Source organism: Harpia harpyja, chromosome 9, assembly GCF_026419915.1.
Source record: "Harpia harpyja isolate bHarHar1 chromosome 9, bHarHar1 primary haplotype, whole genome shotgun sequence".
Lineage (NCBI taxonomy): Eukaryota > Metazoa > Chordata > Aves > Accipitriformes > Accipitridae > Harpia > Harpia harpyja.
The window spans coordinates 23809089-23829745 of NC_068948.1; the positions used below are offsets into that span (position 1 = coordinate 23809089).

At 59.7% G+C, this 20657-nt stretch overlaps 2 protein-coding genes across 4 annotated transcripts; both read left to right on the forward strand.

Moving 5' to 3' along the window:
- Positions 1–1261: 1261 nt before the first annotated feature.
- ADGRG1 (adhesion G protein-coupled receptor G1) lies at positions 1262–13650 on the forward strand. Its single transcript, XM_052797098.1, has 14 exons — positions 1262–1321; positions 6961–7048; positions 7572–7997; positions 8529–8652; positions 8734–8881; positions 8966–9094; positions 9292–9408; positions 9955–10000; positions 10366–10466; positions 10548–10663; positions 11228–11502; positions 12147–12258; positions 12534–12802; positions 12972–13650. The coding sequence occupies exons 2-14, from the start codon at positions 7009–7011 to the stop codon at positions 13076–13078; spliced, it is 2010 nt and encodes a 669-aa protein (XP_052653058.1). The 5' UTR covers positions 1262–1321; positions 6961–7008; the 3' UTR covers positions 13079–13650.
- Positions 13651–14215: 565 nt separating this feature from the next.
- Positions 14216–20420, forward strand: ADGRG3 (adhesion G protein-coupled receptor G3). Of its 3 annotated transcripts, XM_052797097.1 has the most exons (13): positions 14290–14601; positions 15083–15112; positions 15201–15357; positions 15439–15556; positions 16117–16257; positions 16330–16452; positions 16540–16579; positions 16665–16765; positions 17276–17388; positions 17539–17822; positions 18344–18437; positions 18901–19187; positions 19630–20420. In XM_052797097.1, exons 1-13 carry the CDS (start codon positions 14520–14522, stop codon positions 19743–19745), a joined length of 1686 nt encoding a protein of 561 aa, XP_052653057.1. In that variant the 5' UTR covers positions 14290–14519; the 3' UTR covers positions 19746–20420. The 3 variants fall into 3 exon arrangements, with proteins under 3 accessions (XP_052653056.1, XP_052653057.1, XP_052653055.1); XM_052797096.1 differs by having other exon boundaries at positions 14216–14601; positions 15083–15357; XM_052797095.1 differs by lacking the exon at positions 14290–14601 and having other exon boundaries at positions 14628–15357.
- Positions 20421–20657: the final 237 nt, after the last annotated feature.

Below are 20657 nucleotides of genomic sequence, written 5' to 3' on the forward strand. Positions count from 1 at the left end.
TCGTCCCGTGGGAGCCTTTTCCCATGGGAGCCAGGGAAATCTGGGGCGTGGAGCTGGAAATTAAACCAAGCTGGGGGGTGATGCGAGCATGCGGGATGTCCCCCGCTCTGGAGGTCCCAGCACAGCCATGGCACCTCTGGTGCCGCAACCGCCTTTTATCTCCATTGCCTTCCCTGCCAGAGCGGGAGGTTGTTTCCACCCTTCCCCCAGCAGAAAGAAGAGTCTCATTCAAGCCGTTGAAAATATCTGCAAGAGCAACTATTTACCCAGGGCACTTCCCGGAGCCCTCCCCGCCTGCCCTCCTCCCTCGGCTCCCAGCAGCCCTGGCTTTCTCCCGCCTGGCTGCTTTTCAGGGCACACAAAGGGCTGGCACGGCTGGATGCAGGCACCACTTTGCAGCAGCTTTGTCCGCTCCTGCAGCACCCATCGCTGCCACGATTCTTCAGCCTCAGCTCCCACCACCGCTGCCATGGCAGGCTGCCCATCTCTCGCCTTGGGATGGGTGGTGGGAAGCCATGTGCCCTGGCTGGGGGGGGGTCACATCCAGGCTCTGCAGCCCACATCCCAGCCCACCTCCTCCAGCGATGTGCCATGGTGGGCATAGGGGACCCCTTCCCCAGCTCCCCCCGGTTCGGGGCCTGGGCTCCTTGCCCTGTTTCTCGCCTCTGTTGTTTCCTGCGGGGAGCAGGACAGGGTTCACGGGGACACTCCGTCCCGGCTGCTTTCCCATTAATCGTTATTTTTTAATCCCATTTGCAGCCAGGCGTGCAGCCACACAGCTCCGTCCCTCCGCTGGATGCCCGCCAGCCCAGAGTTGAAGGGCGGCAGGATGGGGCACCCCCGGCTCCCGGCTGGCCCCAGCCGTGGTCCCCCAGCCCAGCCCAGTCCCAAGCCCGGTCCTGGTCCTGGTTTTGGTCCTGGTTTTGATCATCGTCCCGGTGCCGGTGCCGGTGCCGGTGCCGGTGCCGGTGCCGGCCAGGCGGGGTGATGCAGCCCGATGCCCCCAGGCAGAGCCGGGCTGAGCCGGGCCGGGATGGGCTGGGCCGGGCACAGCCGGGCAGGTGCCGTGACCGAGGGTCGGTGACTCCGCAGCCCCCGCAGCGATCCCGGCGGGTCTTGGAGGGGTCGGTGCGGCGCGACCCCGTCCCGGTCCCGCCCCGCTGAGTCACGGCCTGCCCGGGGGGACGGGACGGGGCGGGGCGGGGAGGGCGGGCCCGTTTGTCCCGCTGCACCGAGTCGGGCTGGGCTGCAAGGTGCCGAGCCGGGCTGCAAGGTGCCGAGCCGAGCCGCGCCGAGCGGTGCCGAGCTGAGGCGAGCACAGGTATCGGGGGCAGCGGGAGCGGCAGAGCCGGGCGGGGGGGGAGGAAGGGCGGGAGGGTCCGGTGTTTGCTTTTGGGGTCCCAAAGGCCACGGTAAGGGGCGCTGCCGGGCTCGCCCTTACTGGGGATATTGGGAGGGGATGCTGCGGGGTCGTCGGTGCGGGCACAGACAGGAGGCGCCCACTGGGTGCGGGGGCGAGTGGGGTGGGCATCTGTCAGCCCCTGGGGCCAGCCCAGCAGGACTGGGAGGGCACTGGGGCTCTGCGTGGCTGGGACTGGTGCCACTGGGTAGCACCCTGGGGTGCCCAGTTGGCCGTTGGGGCAGGGAGCAGCCTGAGTGGATGGAGCTAAGGGGTGCTCCGTGGGGGCTTTGGGATGCACCCTGCTCCCAAAGGGATGGGGACATTTTGCCTCCCCACGCCTGAGCGGTGGGTGGGACGCCTCCGTCCGGGCAGGGACCGGGGGGGGTCCCTGCTCATGGCCAGGGCTCGAGTTGTCCGGTGAAGCCTCCAGCCCCGCTAAATGGGGCTCACCCTCGCCTGTCCCAGAGCCACGAAGCCCCCTGAGCCTCCCGGGACCAGCTGCACCCAGCTGCTGCCGGCAGCACAGCTGGGCCCCGCGAAGCCCCTGCCGTCGGGCCAGGCCCTGGGGGGGGAACCACCAGCGCGCCCCATTCCTCCTCCTCCTCCCTCCTGGCGAAGGGCGCAGCATCCCCGGGGGACTGCCGGTGTCTCGGCAGGGTGATCTCCCTCCCCTAAAATGCCTGGTGGGGGCATTCCTCCTGCAACATCTCAGCTTGCTGCTGCCGCCGGTCCTGGCATGCCGCTGCGGGATGCGGGATGCTCTGGGTGCTCCCTGCCCGCAAGCTGCCTAGACTGCCCCTCCAGAGGGACCAGCAAAACCCAGCGAGGCCAGCTGGAGAGTTGAAATGAAGTCTCCTGGAATAACCTCCTGGCAGCAAGTCCAAATGGCTGTTGAGGAGGGAAGGCAGCCAAGCTCGTTTCACGGTCTGAGGGCTGCAGTAAACCCCCCCCCCCAAGCTCCACCGCCAGTGGGGAGCCAGGAGTGTTTCAGAGATGTGTGTGGGGGGGCAAATCCTTTAAGCCTGGGTGCGCAGCTACAGTGGGTTTTGCCATGCCCCTTGCTGGGTTTGCAGCTCCCACGTGAATTAAGCCGGGGACTAAAAAAGCTGCATACTTGGTTGCAGTCCAGCTCTTAATCCCACAGCCTGGGGGCTGCTATTCACAGAGCAACAGGTTTGCAAGCAACTGCGTGTTGCTGGGACAGGGACCCCCAGGGCTGGCCGTCCCTGCACCTTGCGGTAGCAACTGTGGGTGTTGGAGGGACGCAGTGCTGCAGGGTTTGCAGGCAGCAAGCTGGGTGGCTCCTGGTGTGCCAGTGCCTGTGTGGTACCAGCTGGGCGGCAGCCTGTCGGTGCCTGTTTTTCATGAGGGCTCCGACCCACCAACTCCTTTCCCACCAGCTCACCAACAGCTGAGGATTGGCAGGGATCCGGGGAGGGGGCCCACGGCCTCTTACCTAGCTCCTCAGGTGCTGCAGTCCCGACTGTGCTTGGCTTTTCTGCAACCAGAAAACCCTGCTAGGACCAGGTTCACCCTCGCCAGGCTCCAGGTTGGCTGCTTCCCGTGCCAAATGCCTGGGAGCCTGATTTGGGGTGTGCCTGGGCTGCTCTGCACTGCCCTGTACATCCCTTCCCCAGCACCCACGGCGTGGGCAGGCGATGGGGACCTTGCTCATGCAGAGGGGAACAAGACCTGGGAGGTGACAGGGTGTTTTGGGAGCCATTTAAAACCCAGGGGAGTGGTTTGGGTGGAGGGAAGGTACAATCTGACCCCCAGGAGGAGGCCAAGGCATTGCTCCCGAAAAAGGCTGAGCGGTGGGATCGCACTGTAAGCACAGCTTTCTGTACCCCCCCGAGGCGGCTTTCTGTACCCCCCAAGGCTGGTGACGTGGCGCGGGGTGCCAGGGGACAGCCTGCACCACTTTATTCCCATTTCACAACAGCCCTCAATTAGCCGCAGGCATACCTGGTCCTTCACAGACCATTTACAGCCCATGCCGAAGCCGCAGGCTTTGAATACCACCGAGCTGGGTGCCATGTTGCCCAGGTGCTGGAGGAAGTGCTGATTTAGTTTGCTGCGATATTTCTGTCTGTGGTGTTTTTCAGAAAATGAAACTTTTTTTTGGATTTTGAATGTTAAGAACCAGCTTTAAGCAAATGCTCCATCTTGAGAGCCTCAGGCACCGGCGGTCTGCCTGTGCCAGCCTCCCCTCGGCTCTCCCCACGCCTGTTCAGGAAGGGATGGTTGCCAGCGGCTGGCGAAGGACGGATCTGGCAGGGAGCTGTGCCGCTCCCATGGGAATCTTTATCAGGTCTGGTTTTGTCCTGTTGGCAACACTCAGCTCACGGGTGCTGGGTGTTGTGTGCAACACCACAGCCCGGGAAAAGCCGAACTGCCGTGCCCCATCCCATGGCACAGGCTTGGCACAGCCGGGCTGCCAGAGCGGTGCAGCTGCTGCTCAGCTCCTCGGGCACTAACAAATGTGCCGGCTTGGACCCTGCCGCCCACCGGTGACGGGAAAGGCTTGCATGCCAATGCCGTGAATAACGTGCGTGCTGGCCCCTGCGTGCATGGGCCGCTGGCCAAAGACAAGGGTGCTTTGTGAAGCACCAGGGTGACTGATGCTGGGGCATCCCCTTTGTGGGGGGGTCCCCGCTCCAGCCCCAGGGCACATCATCTGTGGTCCCTATGATGGGGGCTGGTTGTGCAAAGCTGTTCTGCATCTTGGGGAGCCCATCATGGCTTGCCTCTCCGTGCCTCAGTTTCCCCATCCGGTTCCCAAGACCTTGCCTGTGTAACAGGCTGTGAGTGACGAGCTGTGGGCTCATTAGCATCTCGAGGAACAGAGCATCAGCGTATTTTCCTAACAGACCTGGAAGGAAAACAGAGATAAAAGCCCCTGGATCTCCCCATTTCTGGTGTTTGTTTGAGGTGTCAGAGCATCTTCCCTTCTCCTTGGGGAAACACGTCACATCCAAAAGTCACATGCCACGTCCAAAATCTTAAATACCTGCTGCCAGGTCACCCAGAGAGCACAGTAAGGTGATAGTAAACACCAAGCTTTCTTCTTTTTTGTGGGTTTTTTAGGTTTTTTTTTTCCCATTTGCCTCCAGGTTTAGAGGTTGCAATATTATTCCTTGGCCTGTCTTTCAGAAATCAGTGTGTTCTTTTAATGGGAGGATATAATGCGATGCTCGGGGCTGAGCTTCCCTCTCTGCCAGTGGCGAGGGAGCCTGGTCCAGTCTGCGTAGCCCCAGTGGTGTCCCTGCCACCTCTTTTTACATCATCTGACTGATTTTGGGGCCAAAACAGGAGTTTTTCTATGCATTGCTGTTGTTGGAGGAGCTCACCCCCAGGCTCTGGCTGGGGCAGCAGGTAAAGCCACCCTGCCTTGGGGATGATGGAGTGGAGGTAGGGTTGGTGCTGAAATGGGTCTCTGCTTGGTCACCACGATAGTGCAGGGCTTTTGGAAACGGCTGATACTGGGGAGATGGCCTGGTGGCAGTGGGGACGTGAGGCATTGCCGGGCAGGGTACCCGGGCATGGCGATGCCGCACGTCCCCACTGCCACCCAGGGATGGGAAGATGATGGGGCAGGATCCAGCCCCAGCGCGGGCTCGGTGCATCCGGCTCCCTTTGGTGCTGCTTATCGCCAGCACAGATGAGAACTGCGTTTCCCTGCTGCGAAACCAGTTTCGGGGATTTTCTCTCGCTATTGTTTGGCTCAGGAAACAGCAATCGGCATCGGGGCGAGCAGGACCATATAGGGCTTGGAGGGGAAATACCAGCTCCCCCACCCACATCCCCACAGGGATTTCTGGTCCCGGTTGAGTAACGGCTGAAAGGGGCTGATCCTGTCCTCTGACCACCCCAATAAAATCCCAACAGAGCCAGCACAGCAAAATGGGCTGAAGCCTCATTGGGATTCAGCACTCCCCATCCAGAGGGGTTGCTTTCCTGGCACGCCGGCTCTGTGCCATCATGCCACAGTTGGCATTCACGTGCTGCTCCAGTGCTTCTAAGCAATCCAGGTGTTTCCCATCACCACCAGCATTTTGCCGCCCTGGATTTGTGCTTTTCAGATACACATGCGTGTATACACACGTGCGTGTATCTGCCAGCCCCGTCCACATCCAGCTACTGCTGCCTGTGCCGTACCCTCCCAGTCCACACCGGGAAGCCTCATTAGCACCACACTCAATTATACCCATGGCAGCAGGTTAATTAACAACCCGAAGCCCCCATCTTCTAGTGATAAACTGCTGCAAGAAGCAGATAGGGAGGGACAGTGAGTGGGCTGTGCCCACGGTGATGTGCCGGCACAGGATGTGCCCTGGCTCTGTGCTGGCTGGAGAAACCTCCAGGAGAAGCGCATGCTGGTGGGAGAAACCTGCTAACAGGGACACTGAGGTTTCAAGCAAGCAATTTTCCCCCAGCCTTCCCATCTGATAACTCTTGGGTGCCTGGGAGAGCTCACAAGCCTTTGCAGATGATGCTGGTGGGTGCCCTGCCACCCACTTGCAGCAAACAAAACAGGATTCGGCCACTCAGTGGGTTTCGAGAAGGATGCTTTGAGAGCAACACAGGAGTGGGATGCGGTGGTGGCAAACTGGACGCCGGCTTGGCTTTGGGCATTAGCAAGTGTTCGGCTCTGCCAGCTGGTCCAGCAGCCCCCACTGATGCTGTCCTGCCCTGGGGGGGCTCCCGCTGGTTGCTGGACCCTGGCAGGATGGGTCCCACCAGCCTCAACCCATTGCTGGGGTGACAGCAGGGCAAGGAGGAGGTGAAGCTCAGTGCATCCCAGCAGCGTCAGAGATGCAGTTTGTGGCACGGGCAAGGCAGAAAGTGCGATGGGAGCGGCTGCAGTGTGAAGGCTGTGGCTGGGTGGAGCGCGTGGGTGCAGTAGCACCCGAGGGTGCTCGGCGCTGGCCTGGGTGCAGGTCACAGGAGCTCTGGCCACATATAAAGACAAAGAAAAGGGTGGTGGAGCAGAGTGCAGGTTGAAGGGATGGGGAAAGGGGATGTAGAGGACGTTGCCCGGCTGGTCACAAGGGGCAGAAGGGGTTTTGGCAGCGGTGGTTGCTGCATCGACATCTCAGGGGTGAGCCCAGGAGAGCCCATTTCTGCCAGGCTGAAATGACAGAGCAGTTTGCAAAATGCCCAGCTCCTCGGCTAATCTGCAGAAGCTGAAAGCACCCGAGAAAATAATTTTAGGGCTGGCAAATTAGGAAACCACCGTTTCCTTCTGTTCCTATCACTTGTGATAAGAAACCAAGGCTCAAACCAAAATATGAAGCAGGGAGATGAAGAGGGGACCCCTCCCGTGGTGAATCATTGGCAGTTGGTGCCTGTGCCGGGGTGGTGGGCCACCCTCTCTGTGCTGAGAGCCTGGCGACCCGTCTGCTGGCCTCCCCCGTCCTTCCAGCCCCACGGCTGGGGAGCTGGCCGAGACACCAGCTGGTGTCCTACCAGCACAGCCTTTGCTCTCCATCCCCTGACCCCATGGTATGGGTGACACCCAAATACTCACGTGGTCCCTTTCCTTTGTACCCTTCCAGGCTCTGCTTTCTCCTTGGAGGCCAAGCCAAAGCAGAGAGCCGCCTGGGATGAAGGTCCTCCTTCTGCTCCTTCTCTCCCCCTTTCAAGGTAGACTGCCCCAACCGCGTCCTGCCCTGGGACGCTGAGCCAGGTTTGGGCTGCTGGAAGTAATTGGCAACCCCCAAAAACTGGCTGGGGGGGCACCAAGGGGAGTTTGTGGCTGTGGCTTCCACAGACTTGAAATGTCTTGTGGGCCGATGTGCCTCTGGTGGGGTCTCTGGGGCAGGATGGGTCCTTTCCAGGGAAAGGAGAAGGTCTCCATCCATCCCTTCTGGGGATGGAGAGGTCCTCTGTTAGTGTCTGCCGATGTGGGTAGTGGTACCTGGGAGAGGGTGGCCCCGAGAGACAGGACGTCCTGCTGCACCAGGAGCCCTGGGGAATCGTCCCAGTGTGGCCATGGAGACACTGGGGAGGTGGCCGACATCACGCAGCCCATCCAGGACAGAATCAGGATGACTGGGGCAAAGAGCCCGGCGTGCCACGCACGAGGCCTGCCGCGGGGGTGCAGTGTTTGCTGGGGGTGGCCACCCCTCTGGCTGAACTGGTGTCTCTGTGCACTTGTGCAATGCAGGGGTGGGAGCCAGCAGCCGTCGGGAAGAGGACTTCCGCTTCTGCGGTGACCGAAACCAGACCCAGAGCAGCTCCGTCATCTACGAGCATGGCCCCGCCACCATCTCCATTGAGAACACGGCCCAGGCGCTGATCATAAAAAGGCCCTTTTTGCCAAACAGGAGAAACTCTTACTACAAGTACAGCTTGCCCCCTGCTTTGGGCAGGTACCGCTTCTGCGTCTACTGGTTCAAGGCCAACAGGACCCTGAGGCTGGTGTACGGGAAGCAGAGCTTCCTCCTGGGTGGAGACCAGTCCAGCAGCATCGGCCGGGGGAAGGAGAGTCAGAAGACTGAAAGAACCAACACCTCCATCTTCAATGTGTCCTACATCTCAAAGGGTGGGAAGAACACCTCCCTTGACAGTGCATCTGAATACTTCTTCCCTGGTAAAGGCAATTCAATGTTACTTTAATGAAATAAAGGGTTTGTTTCATCCCCAGCCCATTCTCTAGCCATCAGCAGAGCATTGGTGGTGTCCCAGTGTGTGCTGCAGTATGATGATGTGAAGACACAGCTGAAGGATGATGGAAGGGAACATAGGTTTGCTTGAAGGAGCCCAGAGGCAGCCTGTGGTACCCAGGCTCCCTAGAGATGAAGATGGAGATCCTCAAAAGTGTTTTGCCCCCTAAAATCCTGGGAAATAGTGTGCTTTGCAGAGGTGTCCAAGGGTCCCGTCTGCAATGCTATGCACCTAGCTAGCCTCAGCCAGCCTGGTCCCAATGGCCTCAGCAGGAGCCAAGCTCTGGGTGGCAGGGGAAGCCCTCTGGGTTGGGGTCTCCATCAGCTCCCCAGGCTTGGGGTCACCTTGAAGCCCTCTGCTTTCTGCTCCCACCAGGGCTGTGCCTGGTTGGTTTGGGGCACAGGGAAGCTGGCTCTGCCCATGCGTTTCATGGCATTTCCTTTTGTGTGCCCATCAGCCTCTCCAGAGAGGATGCCTGTCTGGGAGCAAGACGTGGAGGAGCAGCTCACCGCTTTGGACAGCCTCATCGCCCAGCCCCTGGCACTGGCCACGGGAGCCATGGAGCAGCGGATGCTTCGGCGGTGAGTTCACAGCTCTGCCATTCCCACTGCCACCGATGCGGTGCCCGCTGCATCCCGCTCACTGTGCCCCTTCCCTGACAGCAAACTTGGGGAGCTGGAGAAGACACTGGCCAGGGTGGAGCTCGAAGGGCAGAACCAGACCTTCGGGAAGGCCACCGTGCATGCGACTGTCCTGAGGGTCCAGCCCACTCAGGCTCCTCGGCACCTGGCCTTTGCTTCCCAAAGAGAGGTGGGTCCTGGGCAGCCTGCCCTGGTGGTCTTGGGCCACCGGCATCCTCTCCCAACTTCTCTCCTGACAAGTCTCTCCTTGCAGGAGGGTGGAGAGGTCCATGGGTTCACAGTGGACCTGCCGAGCAGCCTGTTCATGGTGGCGAAGAAGAGGGAGGAGGGCGTGGAGCACAGGGTGCTCCTCATGGACATCAACAGCCAGACCATGTTCCAGGTAATGCCCATGCATGTCGCATGGTGGGGTGTCCCCGCTGTGCTGGGGGTGCTCGCTCGGAGAAGATGCTTCAAAGATGAGCTAGAAGCTTGATGGGGAAAGAGGCATGGGACCTCCTTCTTGGGGACTCTCACCCACTTCAGGCCTGGCAGTTCTCCCTTCCCATGCTGCCACCGCCTCCTCTTCTTCTCCAACAGGATGAAAACAGCAGCCACGTCCTGGGTGACAAGGTGGTGGGCATCTCCCTGGTGGACATGGTGGTGGCCAACCTCTCCGACCCAGTGGTCCTCACTTTCTTCCACGACCAGCTGCCGGTAGGTGGGGAAACAGCCTCGTTGAACCTGATCCCACGAGGAATGGAGGGGCAAGGAGGGCTCAAGCCCTGCCAGCTTAGAGAGTGGTCATAATCCAGCAGGTCCATGCCCTTGGCCTGCCTGTACGGGGTCTGCTACGTCTTCTGGGGCTGTGTCGTGACCATGGCTTCACTGTGTGCACTGGTGGTGGCACTGCCTGTGCCTGTCCAGGAGATGCTGCTTTGCAGATATGTCCCCTCCAGCACAATCTTCAGGGCTGGGGGACACTTTGAGTTAACAGTCCCTTGGCTCATTCATGGCCCTATCAGGTGCCTGCTCAAAGCTGAACCCCTTGTTTGAAAAAGGGAACCTGGGAGGAGGTATCTATCTGCTCTGCGAGCTGCCAAGAGAACGATCTTTGCCTGGAGCCCGCTCCCATGATATGGGATGGTTTGTCTCCTGAGACCGTCTCACCTCCTGCCCCATGTTCTCCCCTATCAAATGTGCTGGCCAGGCAACAAACCCACTGCTGCACCCTGATCAGGGCCCGTGGTTTTGTCATTGCAGAGGAATGTGACCCCGCTGTGCGTCTTCTGGCAGGAGGACACCACCGGTGAGTGCTCCTGCGCTTGGGTGTGAAGCCAGGCACTGCCTTTGCTCCTTTTGCAGGGTACCACAGACCCACTGGTAAGGGTAAAAGTCGCTCTGCACCTCCCTTCCTTGCTCCAGCTCCATAAAACTTTCCCGAAGGCTTGATTTCAGGTTTTTCCCTCCGTAGCTAACCTAAGAGCTTTCTCCCTCCCTAGGGATAGGTCCTGATGCTGAGGGTGCTATCTGAGTGTATGTACTTGGCATGGGACAAGCTGGGACCCCCACCTTTGTCCTCCCCCCTGCCATGGACACCTTGCCCTGAAGATCCACAAACCCCACGCAGATGTTCCTGCTGCTCACCAGCCGCTCTCCCTTTCTCTTGCGCAGCCAGCTCTGGGAGCTGGGACAGCTACGGTTGTACAACAGTGATGGGAGGCAGCCAGACGGACTGCAGATGCAACCACCTCACCTACTTTGCCGTGCTGATGGTGGGTAACACCTTCCCACAGCTCTACATCATTCCCACCAGCTGTTCTTCCTCACCATCTCTCATTCCTCCTTCTCCTCAGGTATCCTCCCCGGAGATCACCTACATACACAGGGATTACCTGAGTATCATAACCTACATTGGCTGCCTGATCTCAGCTTTGGCATCTATTTGCACCATCTTCTTCCTCTACTTCAGGTACAGTCTGACAGTCCACCCCACTACACCTGGGTGGGCACAAGCTCTCCAGATGCAGTTGGTGGCCTGGCTAGAAGCATGGTAAAGGAGACATGCTTGAAGAAAACAGAGTTCTCCTCTCCAGAAACCACCCCCTCAGCCAGGTATCCTGCAGGGCACTCAAAAACACTGGCTGTTTTCAGTGATTTTGGAAATCAGCTTGGTGGTTGTTACGGATCTGGCAAGCAGAAGCCTGCAAAGATCTTTTCAACGGCCCGGTGGAGAACACGAGTGTTTTCTCCTGAGTCATGTCACTGATCCTATGTGGATGATTCAGAGCTGAAATGATGTCGCTCCCTACGCTCCATGGCCTAGATCTGAAATGCAGGGTCAGCTGCAGGGACCTGAATTTGCACATGTAACGGGGTCCCACCCATGGGGTTAGGCTCTCAGCCCCTGACAGCACCAGAGCTCCTGGCTCTTCTGGCAGGGGCGAGTTGCCCCATGCAGAACTGTGGGGTATTGTGGGGCCCCAAGGATGCTGGCCAGGCATGGTGGTGAGGTCTCCCCACCTTGATTCTCCAGAAGCAAGCAGCGAGACCAGATCACGAGCATGCACATCCACATGAACCTGCTGGGTGCCATCTTCCTCCTGGACGTCACCTTCCTCATCTCTGAGCATTTGGCTTCCAGCAGCAGTGAGGCGGTCTGCAGAGCCGGGGGGCTGTTCCTGCACTTCTCCCTCCTGAGCTGTCTCACCTGGATGGGCATCGAGGGCTACAACCTCTACCGGCTTGTGATCGAAGTCTTCAATGCCTACCATGACCACTTCCTCCTCAAGCTCTGCCTGGTGGGCTGGGGTGAGCATGGGGGAGGCAGAGATGCCCTGAGGGCATGGGCCACTGGGTGGGGGGGCACCTGGGTGGGTCTTTCCCACCATATACAGTGCCTGGATGGGGATGGAGATGCAGCTGTGGGGGAGCAGATGTCTGAAAGCAGAAGGGTCTCTCTGTCAAAAGACTTGGTAGAGGAGACAGTGACTGAGAGCAGAAGCTGGTGCTAGAGCAAGGGTGGATCACCCTGCGGGTCACCCAGCAAGGGAGACACGTGAGAGCCACTGCTTGGGGTCTTTAAATAGTAATGGGATCCTCTCTTTCTGAAAGAAACATCCAGGACAGCCCAGAGAGATGGGCTTGATGCAGAAAGCACCCACACATCTCTGCCATGCTTTGGGCAGGAGGTGTGGTAGGAAGATCTCATGATCTTTTGTGGCCTAAAATTCCACAGCCCTGGGATACCCGCGGCTGGGGTCAGTGCAGCACAGCTCACTCCTGGGCCGGGGCTTATGCCAGGCGTCCTTGTTGTGTGAGCCATCCTCAATTCCCTCTTGGGAGGGAGGACATTGGTTTGTACTCTATATGGGGAGAAAGGGGCAACAACTCCTTCCAGAAGGTCCAAGGGCCAGGGACTAGGGCAGCTGCTTCACTCTGTTCTTGCCACCCAGGACTCCCCTTCTTCTGCGTGACGCTGATCTTCCTGGCTAGCTGGACGAACTACGGCCCCTTCTCCATTCCTGTCTATGAATCCGTTGGCGGCAAATCCACCAATGCAACCATGTAAGTCATGGGAAACGGGTTGCCTGGTCCCTGGTCTTAGATAAAGTCAACTGGCTAAACCTTCACCGTGTCCTACAGGCTTTCCTTAGCCCAGCTGTGGCTTTTCCGGAGCTTTGGGTGGGGGGGGGGGGGACGGGACACGACACCCTCCCCCGCCCGCATAACTAAGCTGGGCGCTGGGTTTGCACCACACCTTCCTGCTTCCCCCGACCCCTCCATCTCATGTCCCCGTGGGATGACACAGCATAACCCTCTGCCCTTTCTCCTCCCTCCAGATGCTGGATCACAAGCCCCCTGATCCATAACATCGTGAACCTGGGTTTCTTCAGCCTGGTGTTCCTCTTTAACTCAGTCATGCTGGGGGCCATGGTCCGGGAGATCCTCCGGCAGAACAAGAAAGGCCACAAGCTCAAGCATGTCCTAGCTCTCTTTGGGCTGAGCATCCTGCTGGGCATCCCCTGGGCGCTGGTCTTCTTCTCCTTCACCTCCGGTGTCTTCCGCCTCGTCTCCCTTTACATCTTTACCATCATCAACTCCCTCCAAGGTGAGCTTGGGACGCCGGGCTCCTCCAAAGGGCACCGGGGCTTTCATGGGATATTGGGGGGTGGTGACAGTGTACGAGGGGAGCTGTCCCTGGCAGGCTGGCTGGCTCATTCTTGGCTGCTCTTGGTCCTTCAAGGGGGTTCACCCACCCTTCCTCCTTCCTCTCCCAGGTTTCCTCATCTTCCTCTGGTACTGGACCATGGTGCTGCAGGCGAGAAAGTCCACTGACTCGCAGAGCAGCTCCGACAGCATCAAACTGCAGCCCAACAGCAGCTAGAGCCACCTTGGCTGAGCCCTGCGATGGCCGCACCGCACCGGGGCTCCCTGCACAGAGGATGGCCGTGGGAAGGACTGATGCCATCTGCTTTGCTACCGCACCTGCCTCACAGGGCTGCTAGGAGCCCAGGGACCTACAGCGGGGCCAGCTGCCCCTTGCCTCTGCTGGCCCCCTCCCCAATTTTCCCACCCACCACATCCTGCCAGGCAGTGGCGCATCCCTTCCTTGGCTTGGCATCCTTGGGGCAGGAGGGAGGGATGCTTGCCCAGGCAGCGGGGGCTGCAGAATGTGGAAGGGGCAGGGACAGGGTCCCTGGTGCCTCTGGACATCCCCTCCTGTGCCCCGAGGCCAGGGATGATGGGTGGGAAAGGCCCCATCTTCAGCCCTTGCTGCTGATCACTGAGAGGGTCCTTCCCCAGTGAAGACAGAATAACTGCCCCAGTGACACCCTCTAGCAGCTGAAATAATCTATTTTTGTTATTTTGTTGAATGTATATTTTTGGATGGTGTAGAAGTTTAATGAGCGCGCCTGCACACCAGACTTGTGCCCATTAAAGTTGTTCCTGCTTGGAGTGCGGCTCGCTGGGGTCTCTCTGCTGGGGTACGTTGGCAGGCTCTTCCATGGGATCCATCCCTTGGCCAGGGTTATCCCATCCCCAGGACAGGACCCGATGTTTAACCCTGTAGGATCCTGCTGAGCTGGGACCAGTAACGGTGCTCCTGGCAGAGCACCAGCAGCCTGGTGCCGTAGGGGTCGGGGTGATGGAGGGGGATGCTGTGCCTCAGGAAGCTGCTGCAGTCTCTGGGCACTGTCACTACCCAGCGAAGAGGGAGGCCAGCAGAGGATGGGAATCCGAAGAGGGAGACTTCACAGGATGGGAATCGCCTCCCTTGGTGGCTGCAGGGCCATGCACAGCGCGGCTCTCCTGGCTGTGCCACTTGCGAGTGCAGCACCATGTCTCCCATCCCACCAGTTCACCTTCCAGATCATGATGCTCTGCTTGTGGCTCATCCCCCTCCACCCAGCTCCCAGCTCCCGGCCGGGGCAGGGGGACCTTTGCGGGAAGGGGATGTTTCATCCCCGGTGGCTCACGGCGATGCCCAGTAGCATGCCCGGTTTGGGAGAGGGACGCTCCAACACGTCGCTGGGCTGGTGGGGGCCATCGATCAAGAATTTGGCAGGATGTGGGGGAGAAAGGGAAGGAAAAAAGCCCCGAGTCAGCCGGGGGGGAAGCGGCCAAGGGGGAAACGATGCGGCTCTGACAGTTATTGCTGTTGCTGTGAGCTGGGGCAGGAGGTCACTTGCCAACCCACAGGAAGGCACGAGGGGTTTGCAGAAGGGAAATGAGGACACGGCCGTTGCCTCAGGAGCAGTTGCAAGCCCTGTGAGAGCCTGAGGAGGAGCAGAGCCACCAGGATAAGGGGAGCAGAGTGTCGTGGGATGGCCGGGGGTGGCCAGGAGACCCCACAAAGCAGCATGAACCTGCTCCTGGGCACTGTCCTGCTGCTCCTGGTGCTGCCTGGTGAGTGGCGGGCGAGGGGGACGTGGGCACCCCTGGCTTGGGGCGCACGTGGGCTTGGGGGTTATGTTTTCCCATGGGACAGTGTTGACCCAAAGACCGTGGTGGGGTTTCACCCTGAAATGTGGCTGGGCCAGAAGGGAAGGTCCCCCCTGGGATGTGCAGAGGTGAGCGGAGTTGGGGGGGAGGGTTTGCTGCTGCGGGCTATTTTAAAACCCTGGACCAGCAGCCCAGAGTCTCTTCTGCCAGCCACCCTGGGGAGCTGGACGCGGTGACGTGTCAACAGGCAGGCATGGTGGCTTTGCCTTCACCAGCCCTGATGTCTGTCCTGTTGCTTTTTGAAGTCCATGTAATGGTAGGGCTGCTCCTTTCGAACCTGGCAGCTGCCACATTCTCCTGCCTCCCCCTTCCCCTGTGGGCAGGGGGAGGACTGACCCTAGATTTTGGGGTTTTCCCCCTATTTCCCCATGCGGTCTTGTTCCAGATGCTGCTGGGGGACAGGAGAGCTGTGCTGGTGAGTGGTATCCCCCATCCCTGCCCTCGCTCCAGTGCCTGCCCAGTGCCATGGTGCCCAGCAGTCACCCCGCTCCCCTCCTCCCCAGCCCTGAGGCGGGGTGACAGGTACCACCGGTGCTGCAACATGGTGGAGCTGGAGGAGCAAGGCAACGGGACTCCCAGCCCTGACTTGCCCTGGCGCTGCCCGGAGCTGAGGCGCTCCGGCAGCCCCGCTTGCACCTGCCTGCGGGAGCGCTGGCTCAGGTAGCAGGTGCGGGGGACGTGGCGGGGTTCAGGGGCTCAGCCCCCCACATCCCCCGCTCCCACAGCCCTCCTGCCCTGCAGGCTGCTGCAGTTGGAGTGGCCGGCGCTGCGCAGCAGGCTGGCTGGGCTGAAGGTGCTGCTTCTGAACATCAGCAGGACTGTCACCCACGATGTCCTCATCACCTTTTCCCCCAGGGAGGTGAGATGCACCCCTCTCCCTCGCTCAGAAGGCCCCGTGCCTTCCAAGCATTGCTTGGCCCCTGCCCTGGGGCTTGGCGTGCCATGGCATGCTCTTCCTCCACCCTGCTCCAGCATTGCGTCATGGACCCACGTCAACTTTAGCATCCCTTGGCAAGAAGTCACGTGAAACAGTGCTTGGGAGGGAAGAGCCCTCCCTGAGGAGCCGTCCCAGCAGCAGGCGGGTGGTCAGGGGGAGGGGAAGGAAGAGGAGGAACGTGTGGGACCTTGCGCTCCCTGCCCACCCCAAGGCTCTCCCACTCTCTGGATGTCCCAGGGGACCATGCCCTACGGAGTGATGGTGGTTTGGGGCTCTCCTGGGAGCTGGTCCCAATTCTACCCCTTTGCTGCTGGGTGCTGGGGATAAGGTTCTCCCCTTCTGCCCTCGGGGCTCCTGCCGGTATTGCTGAGCAAACCCCACCTGGACAGGGTTGAGTTTGTACCTGGAGAAAGGTTGGTGGGTCCTGAGCAGAGACGTGATGTTGCCAGCAAGCAACCCCCCACCGCTGTTCTCCACTGCAGGGCCCTAGGTTGCTGAACATGACAGAGAAGGGGAAGGCAGGCAAAATCCAGCTCCCCAGGGAGATATTCTGGTCCCTGAGCAGCCAGACAGCACGCGTGGTGGTGACAGTCCTCAACGTCCAGCAGCTTGGCATGTTTGAGGTACGAGCTGGCATTGCTGGCATCCCTCCGGCCACCGGAGGGCTTGGCTCAGGCAGCATTGCCCCCACGCAGGAGATCAACCAGACGGGGCAGGTCCTGGATGACACTGTGGTGGGCATCACAGTGGGAGAGACGAGCATCTCTGGGCTGCAGGACCCCGTGCAGCTCACCTTCACCCACGGGCAGCTGCTCCATGTAAGTAAGTCAGCTGTGCACTCCCTCCATCTCTCCTCTGGTGCCCCTCACTGTGGCGGCGACTGATGCTGCTCTCCCCCCTTGCAGGGCGTCTCCCCGCAATGCGTCTTCTGGGATACCAGCAAAGGTATGGTCCTCGGCGGGGCCGGGCACAGGGCTGGGCATGGGTGCTGTGCCCGGCGCTCACGGCTGTCACCCTGTGCCTGTCTCAGGGCAGGCAGGAGGCTGGAGCAGCAGCGGATGTGTCACACAGACCAGGGACAAGGGGACAGTCTGCTCCTGCGACCATCTCACCTTCTTCACCCTCCTCCTGGTGACAATCCCACTCCCCACACCTCCTGCCCGTACCCTGTCTGCACTGCCTGCCCCACCTTGGTGGCCCCTTGGGTGTCATGAGTAGCTGCACAGGGACAGTTATAGCTGCTCCCACGCAAGCCCAGGTCCCAAAATCAAGCCCAGCACCAGCTCAGGAGGGCAGCAGCAGCTCAGCAGAGCGGTACGGGGTGGAAACAGCCCCCAGCTTAGTGCAGGCTCTGGAGCAGTGAGGCTTGGGGTCCCATCTCCTGGTGGAGGCTCCCAGGAGGGTCCTCATGGTGCTCCACCATAGCCTTCACTCATCCCTTACCCCACCCCAGGGAGCATCTCCTCTGAGCCACCACTGCCCCGCTCCCCCCGAAGACCTTCTGGGGGGACAGACCAATGGCTTGCGTGGGGTCCCTGCAGCAGCCCACTGGGGTTATCAGCCCCGTGGCTCTGGTAGTGGCAGTCGGGTTTTCTAGGTTGGTCCAGGGCCTGTCTAACCCAATGTGTGCGTGTTTGGCAGAACCCGGCTCTGAACAGGTCCACGGCACAAGCCTTGATGGTTGTTGCCACCACTGGCTGCGGGGTAGCCATTGCTTTCTCCATCTTCATCATCGCCTTCTGCATCTTCTTAAGGTAGGATGTGCCAGCAGCTCCCTGGGGACTCATCAGGCTGGGAGAGATGTTGGGCAATTCCAGTGCTTCTGTGTGAACCTGCTGCAATACGGCACGGGGCCCCACTCAGCAGTGACCCCCACCTTTTCTGCTCCCTCTGGGGACACTCAGGTGGAGATTCAGGTCTGAGGAGACCCTCTGCATCAACCTGGGGCTGCACGTGAATCTCATGGGCAGCGTGCTCCTCCTCAACCTGGCCTTCCTGCTCAATAGTGGGCTCTCCGGTGGGACCCAGCTGGGGACCTGCAAGGTCCTGGGGGGGCTCACCCACTACTGCCTGCTCTGCTGCTTCACCTGGATGGCACTGGAGGGCTGTCACTTCTACCTCCTCTTTGTCAAGGTCCTCGGCACCTACATCCACCACTACCTGGCAAAACTGTGCCTCATCGGCTGGGGTGAGCACCACCAGCCTGGGCGAGAGCTGGGGGGAGAGAGGGGCAGTGGGTTACAACCAGAGGGCAAACAGGGTGATGCAGTGATGGGCAGAGCATGAGCAAGCCCCTGTCCTTTATGTCTTATATGGGCTCAGTGCACCAAATTCAGGGCAGCACCTGCAGGTACCCTCCATCCCACTGGGGACCAGCCTCCTGCTCATTGAGCAGGTGATGATGTCCTCGGGTGTCTTTGTTCCCCCATTAGCAGCCCTCCACGGCACCCTGGGGGGCACCAGAGCAGATGATCCTCCAGAGAGGTTAGGGGACACCTCGAGCCCCACCAGCCAGTGCTGTCCTTCCCTCTCCCCATCATGTCCTAGCAGCAACCGTTGTACCCCCGACACTTGTGCAACCTCAGCGGGTCCCTAAGCCCCATCTTCCCTGAGGTCAGCACATCCAGGGACATGCAGAGACCCCCAAGCCGACCACCTCGCTCACCGCTTGCCTTTCTGGCCTCCTCCATGTCTCTCTTGTTCTTCCAGGCTTCCCTGCTCTTGTGGTGGGGGTGGCAGGAGTCATCGGCAGCTACGGGGAGTACAGCATCCAGACCACGGAACACCAGATCATAGCCCACCTGTGCGTGTGCCACCACCCACAGGGCTTAGGTGGCCCTTTGGCATGGGGAGCGGTAACCTGGTCCTGCCAGGAGCGTGGCGGTGGGGGGTTGCACCCATCCTGCTCGGCTTTACGCTGTGCTTCTGCTTCCCTAATTGTGATTACAACACGGCAGCTACAGCCATGGTAACCACTGCCGCCACCACCACCTCTTGTGCCGAGCCTCCTCAGTCATGCCTGCAGGCCTCCAGGTCATGGAGGGACATCCAAGGTCCCCCTGGAGATTCCCCAGGCTCCCTCCCAGCTGAGCAACACGAGGGCAGTGGGTTCACACTACTGTCCCCCCTGCTTCACCCTGGTCTCGGGAAAACCCCACCAGCACAAGGGTGTCCCTGCATCCCCAAACACGTCCCCCTGGGAGGCTCCCATGGGTGCTGCTGGGGCTAGCAGAGCCACTGGAGGCACCACAGTTGTCTCTTTTCAGGTGCTGGATCACTTCCAAACATCTCCTGATCCACTACATCACCAACTGCGGCTACTTCAGCCTCATCTTCCTTTTCAACATGGCTGTCTTTGGGGTGGTGACCCAGAAGAGCTGCTGCCTGCAGGGCACGGGGACGGTGCAGCGAGACCGTAATGCCTGGAAGGTGGCCCTCATGGTGATGGGGCTCTTCTGCCTGCTGGGAGCCACCTGGGCCCTGGCATTCTTCACCCATGGCACCTCCTCTGAGCCCATGCTCTACCTCTTCACCATCCTCAACTCTCTCCAAGGTCAGGGCCAGCTCTGAGCTGGGCTCCCTGGGCTTGGGTGGGGATGACGGAGGAGGGAGGACCCAGCTTGGCAGGGGGTTGACCAGGGGTCCCAAGGCACCAGCATATTCCCAGCACTGTCATGCACTTCCATTTGGCAGGGCATGTCAAGCAGGAGGTCCTAGCCACTGGTGTGGAGCTGGTCATGGCTCTAAATCCTGTCCACTCCACTGGGGGTGGTTTTCCTCCAAGGATGCCACTCCTTAGCAGAGGAAGAGGGACACTATCTGCCCAGGGCATGTCCCAGCCCAGTGGCTCACCTGAAGCATGGGGAGACCCCCTCCTGCAGGAGCAGGAGCGAGCTGGGAGAATCCCCTGGAAGTAGCAGGGAAGTGCCGGCAGCATGCTTCCCACTGTCTCCTCCTGCTGCTGCTGCTGAGTGTCTGCCCTCATTTCCCTGCAGGATTCTTCATTTTCATCTGGCTGGTCGTCCTGTACTACCCAAAGACGAAGGAGATTGCTGGCTCCCTCTCCCACATCATCAGACATGACAAAACCACCACAGACTCCCAGGACTAGCTGCTGGCTAGACCTCCCTCCCTGCCTGCGTGTGCCCCCGCTGAGAGCAAGTTTCAATCCCCATGGATGCAGCTTCCCCATGGAGGATAAGGGCTCAGTTTACTGTGCCTCAGTTTACCCTTCAGTGGGCGTGATCCACCTTAGCGGGGGCTCTTTGCTTTGGCCCTTTCATTCCTAGTGACCTGCCATGGGCAAGGAGCTTCGGAGATGTCCCTTCTGCCAAAGTCCCTCCTGGCTGCAGCTCCCCCATGGTCTTGAAGTGCCGCTGATCTCATTCCCCAGGGGCTCTTGTGGGGGTGAGGAGGGAGCCCACGAACTGCCTGCCTTCAGCCAGGATGGAGCCATCCCCCTCCTCACTAGAGATGGCCTTTGGTGCTGGACCATCCCAGTGGTGGGTTTTCCTGCTGGATTGACTTGCTCCAGCCCAGACTCAGGAAGTTCAGGTCTGGGAATCAGCAAAAACGGAGAAACCCATGAGCTTCTTTGCAATACATCCTCTCCAAACTGACTGGGGCCAAGCTCTTCAGGCAGGGGTCTGCTGGAAGTCCCTCCTGCAAAACACCCTCTGGGGCCAGCAGCGATTTCTGCGGGGACACTGTGCTTCAGCTGCAGCAGGGAAAACACTCGTCTTCTCCTTATCTGTGTTTTAATATTAAACTTCTGCCAGCTGTCTGAGCACTATGGATTTAGGCTTTGATGCTTACAATACTGTTTGTTATTTGCTTTATATTAGGGATGTATTGATGGGCAAAAATCTTGCTGGCAATTTGTCATGAATGAAAGGAGAAATCTGTCATGAATGAAGAAATCTGTATGGATAGGTGTAGATACACACACGCGTGTGCACACACAGAGCATCCCTTTCTCTGCTAATGCTACATCTGTGTCACACAGAACCATGCAAAGTCCAGC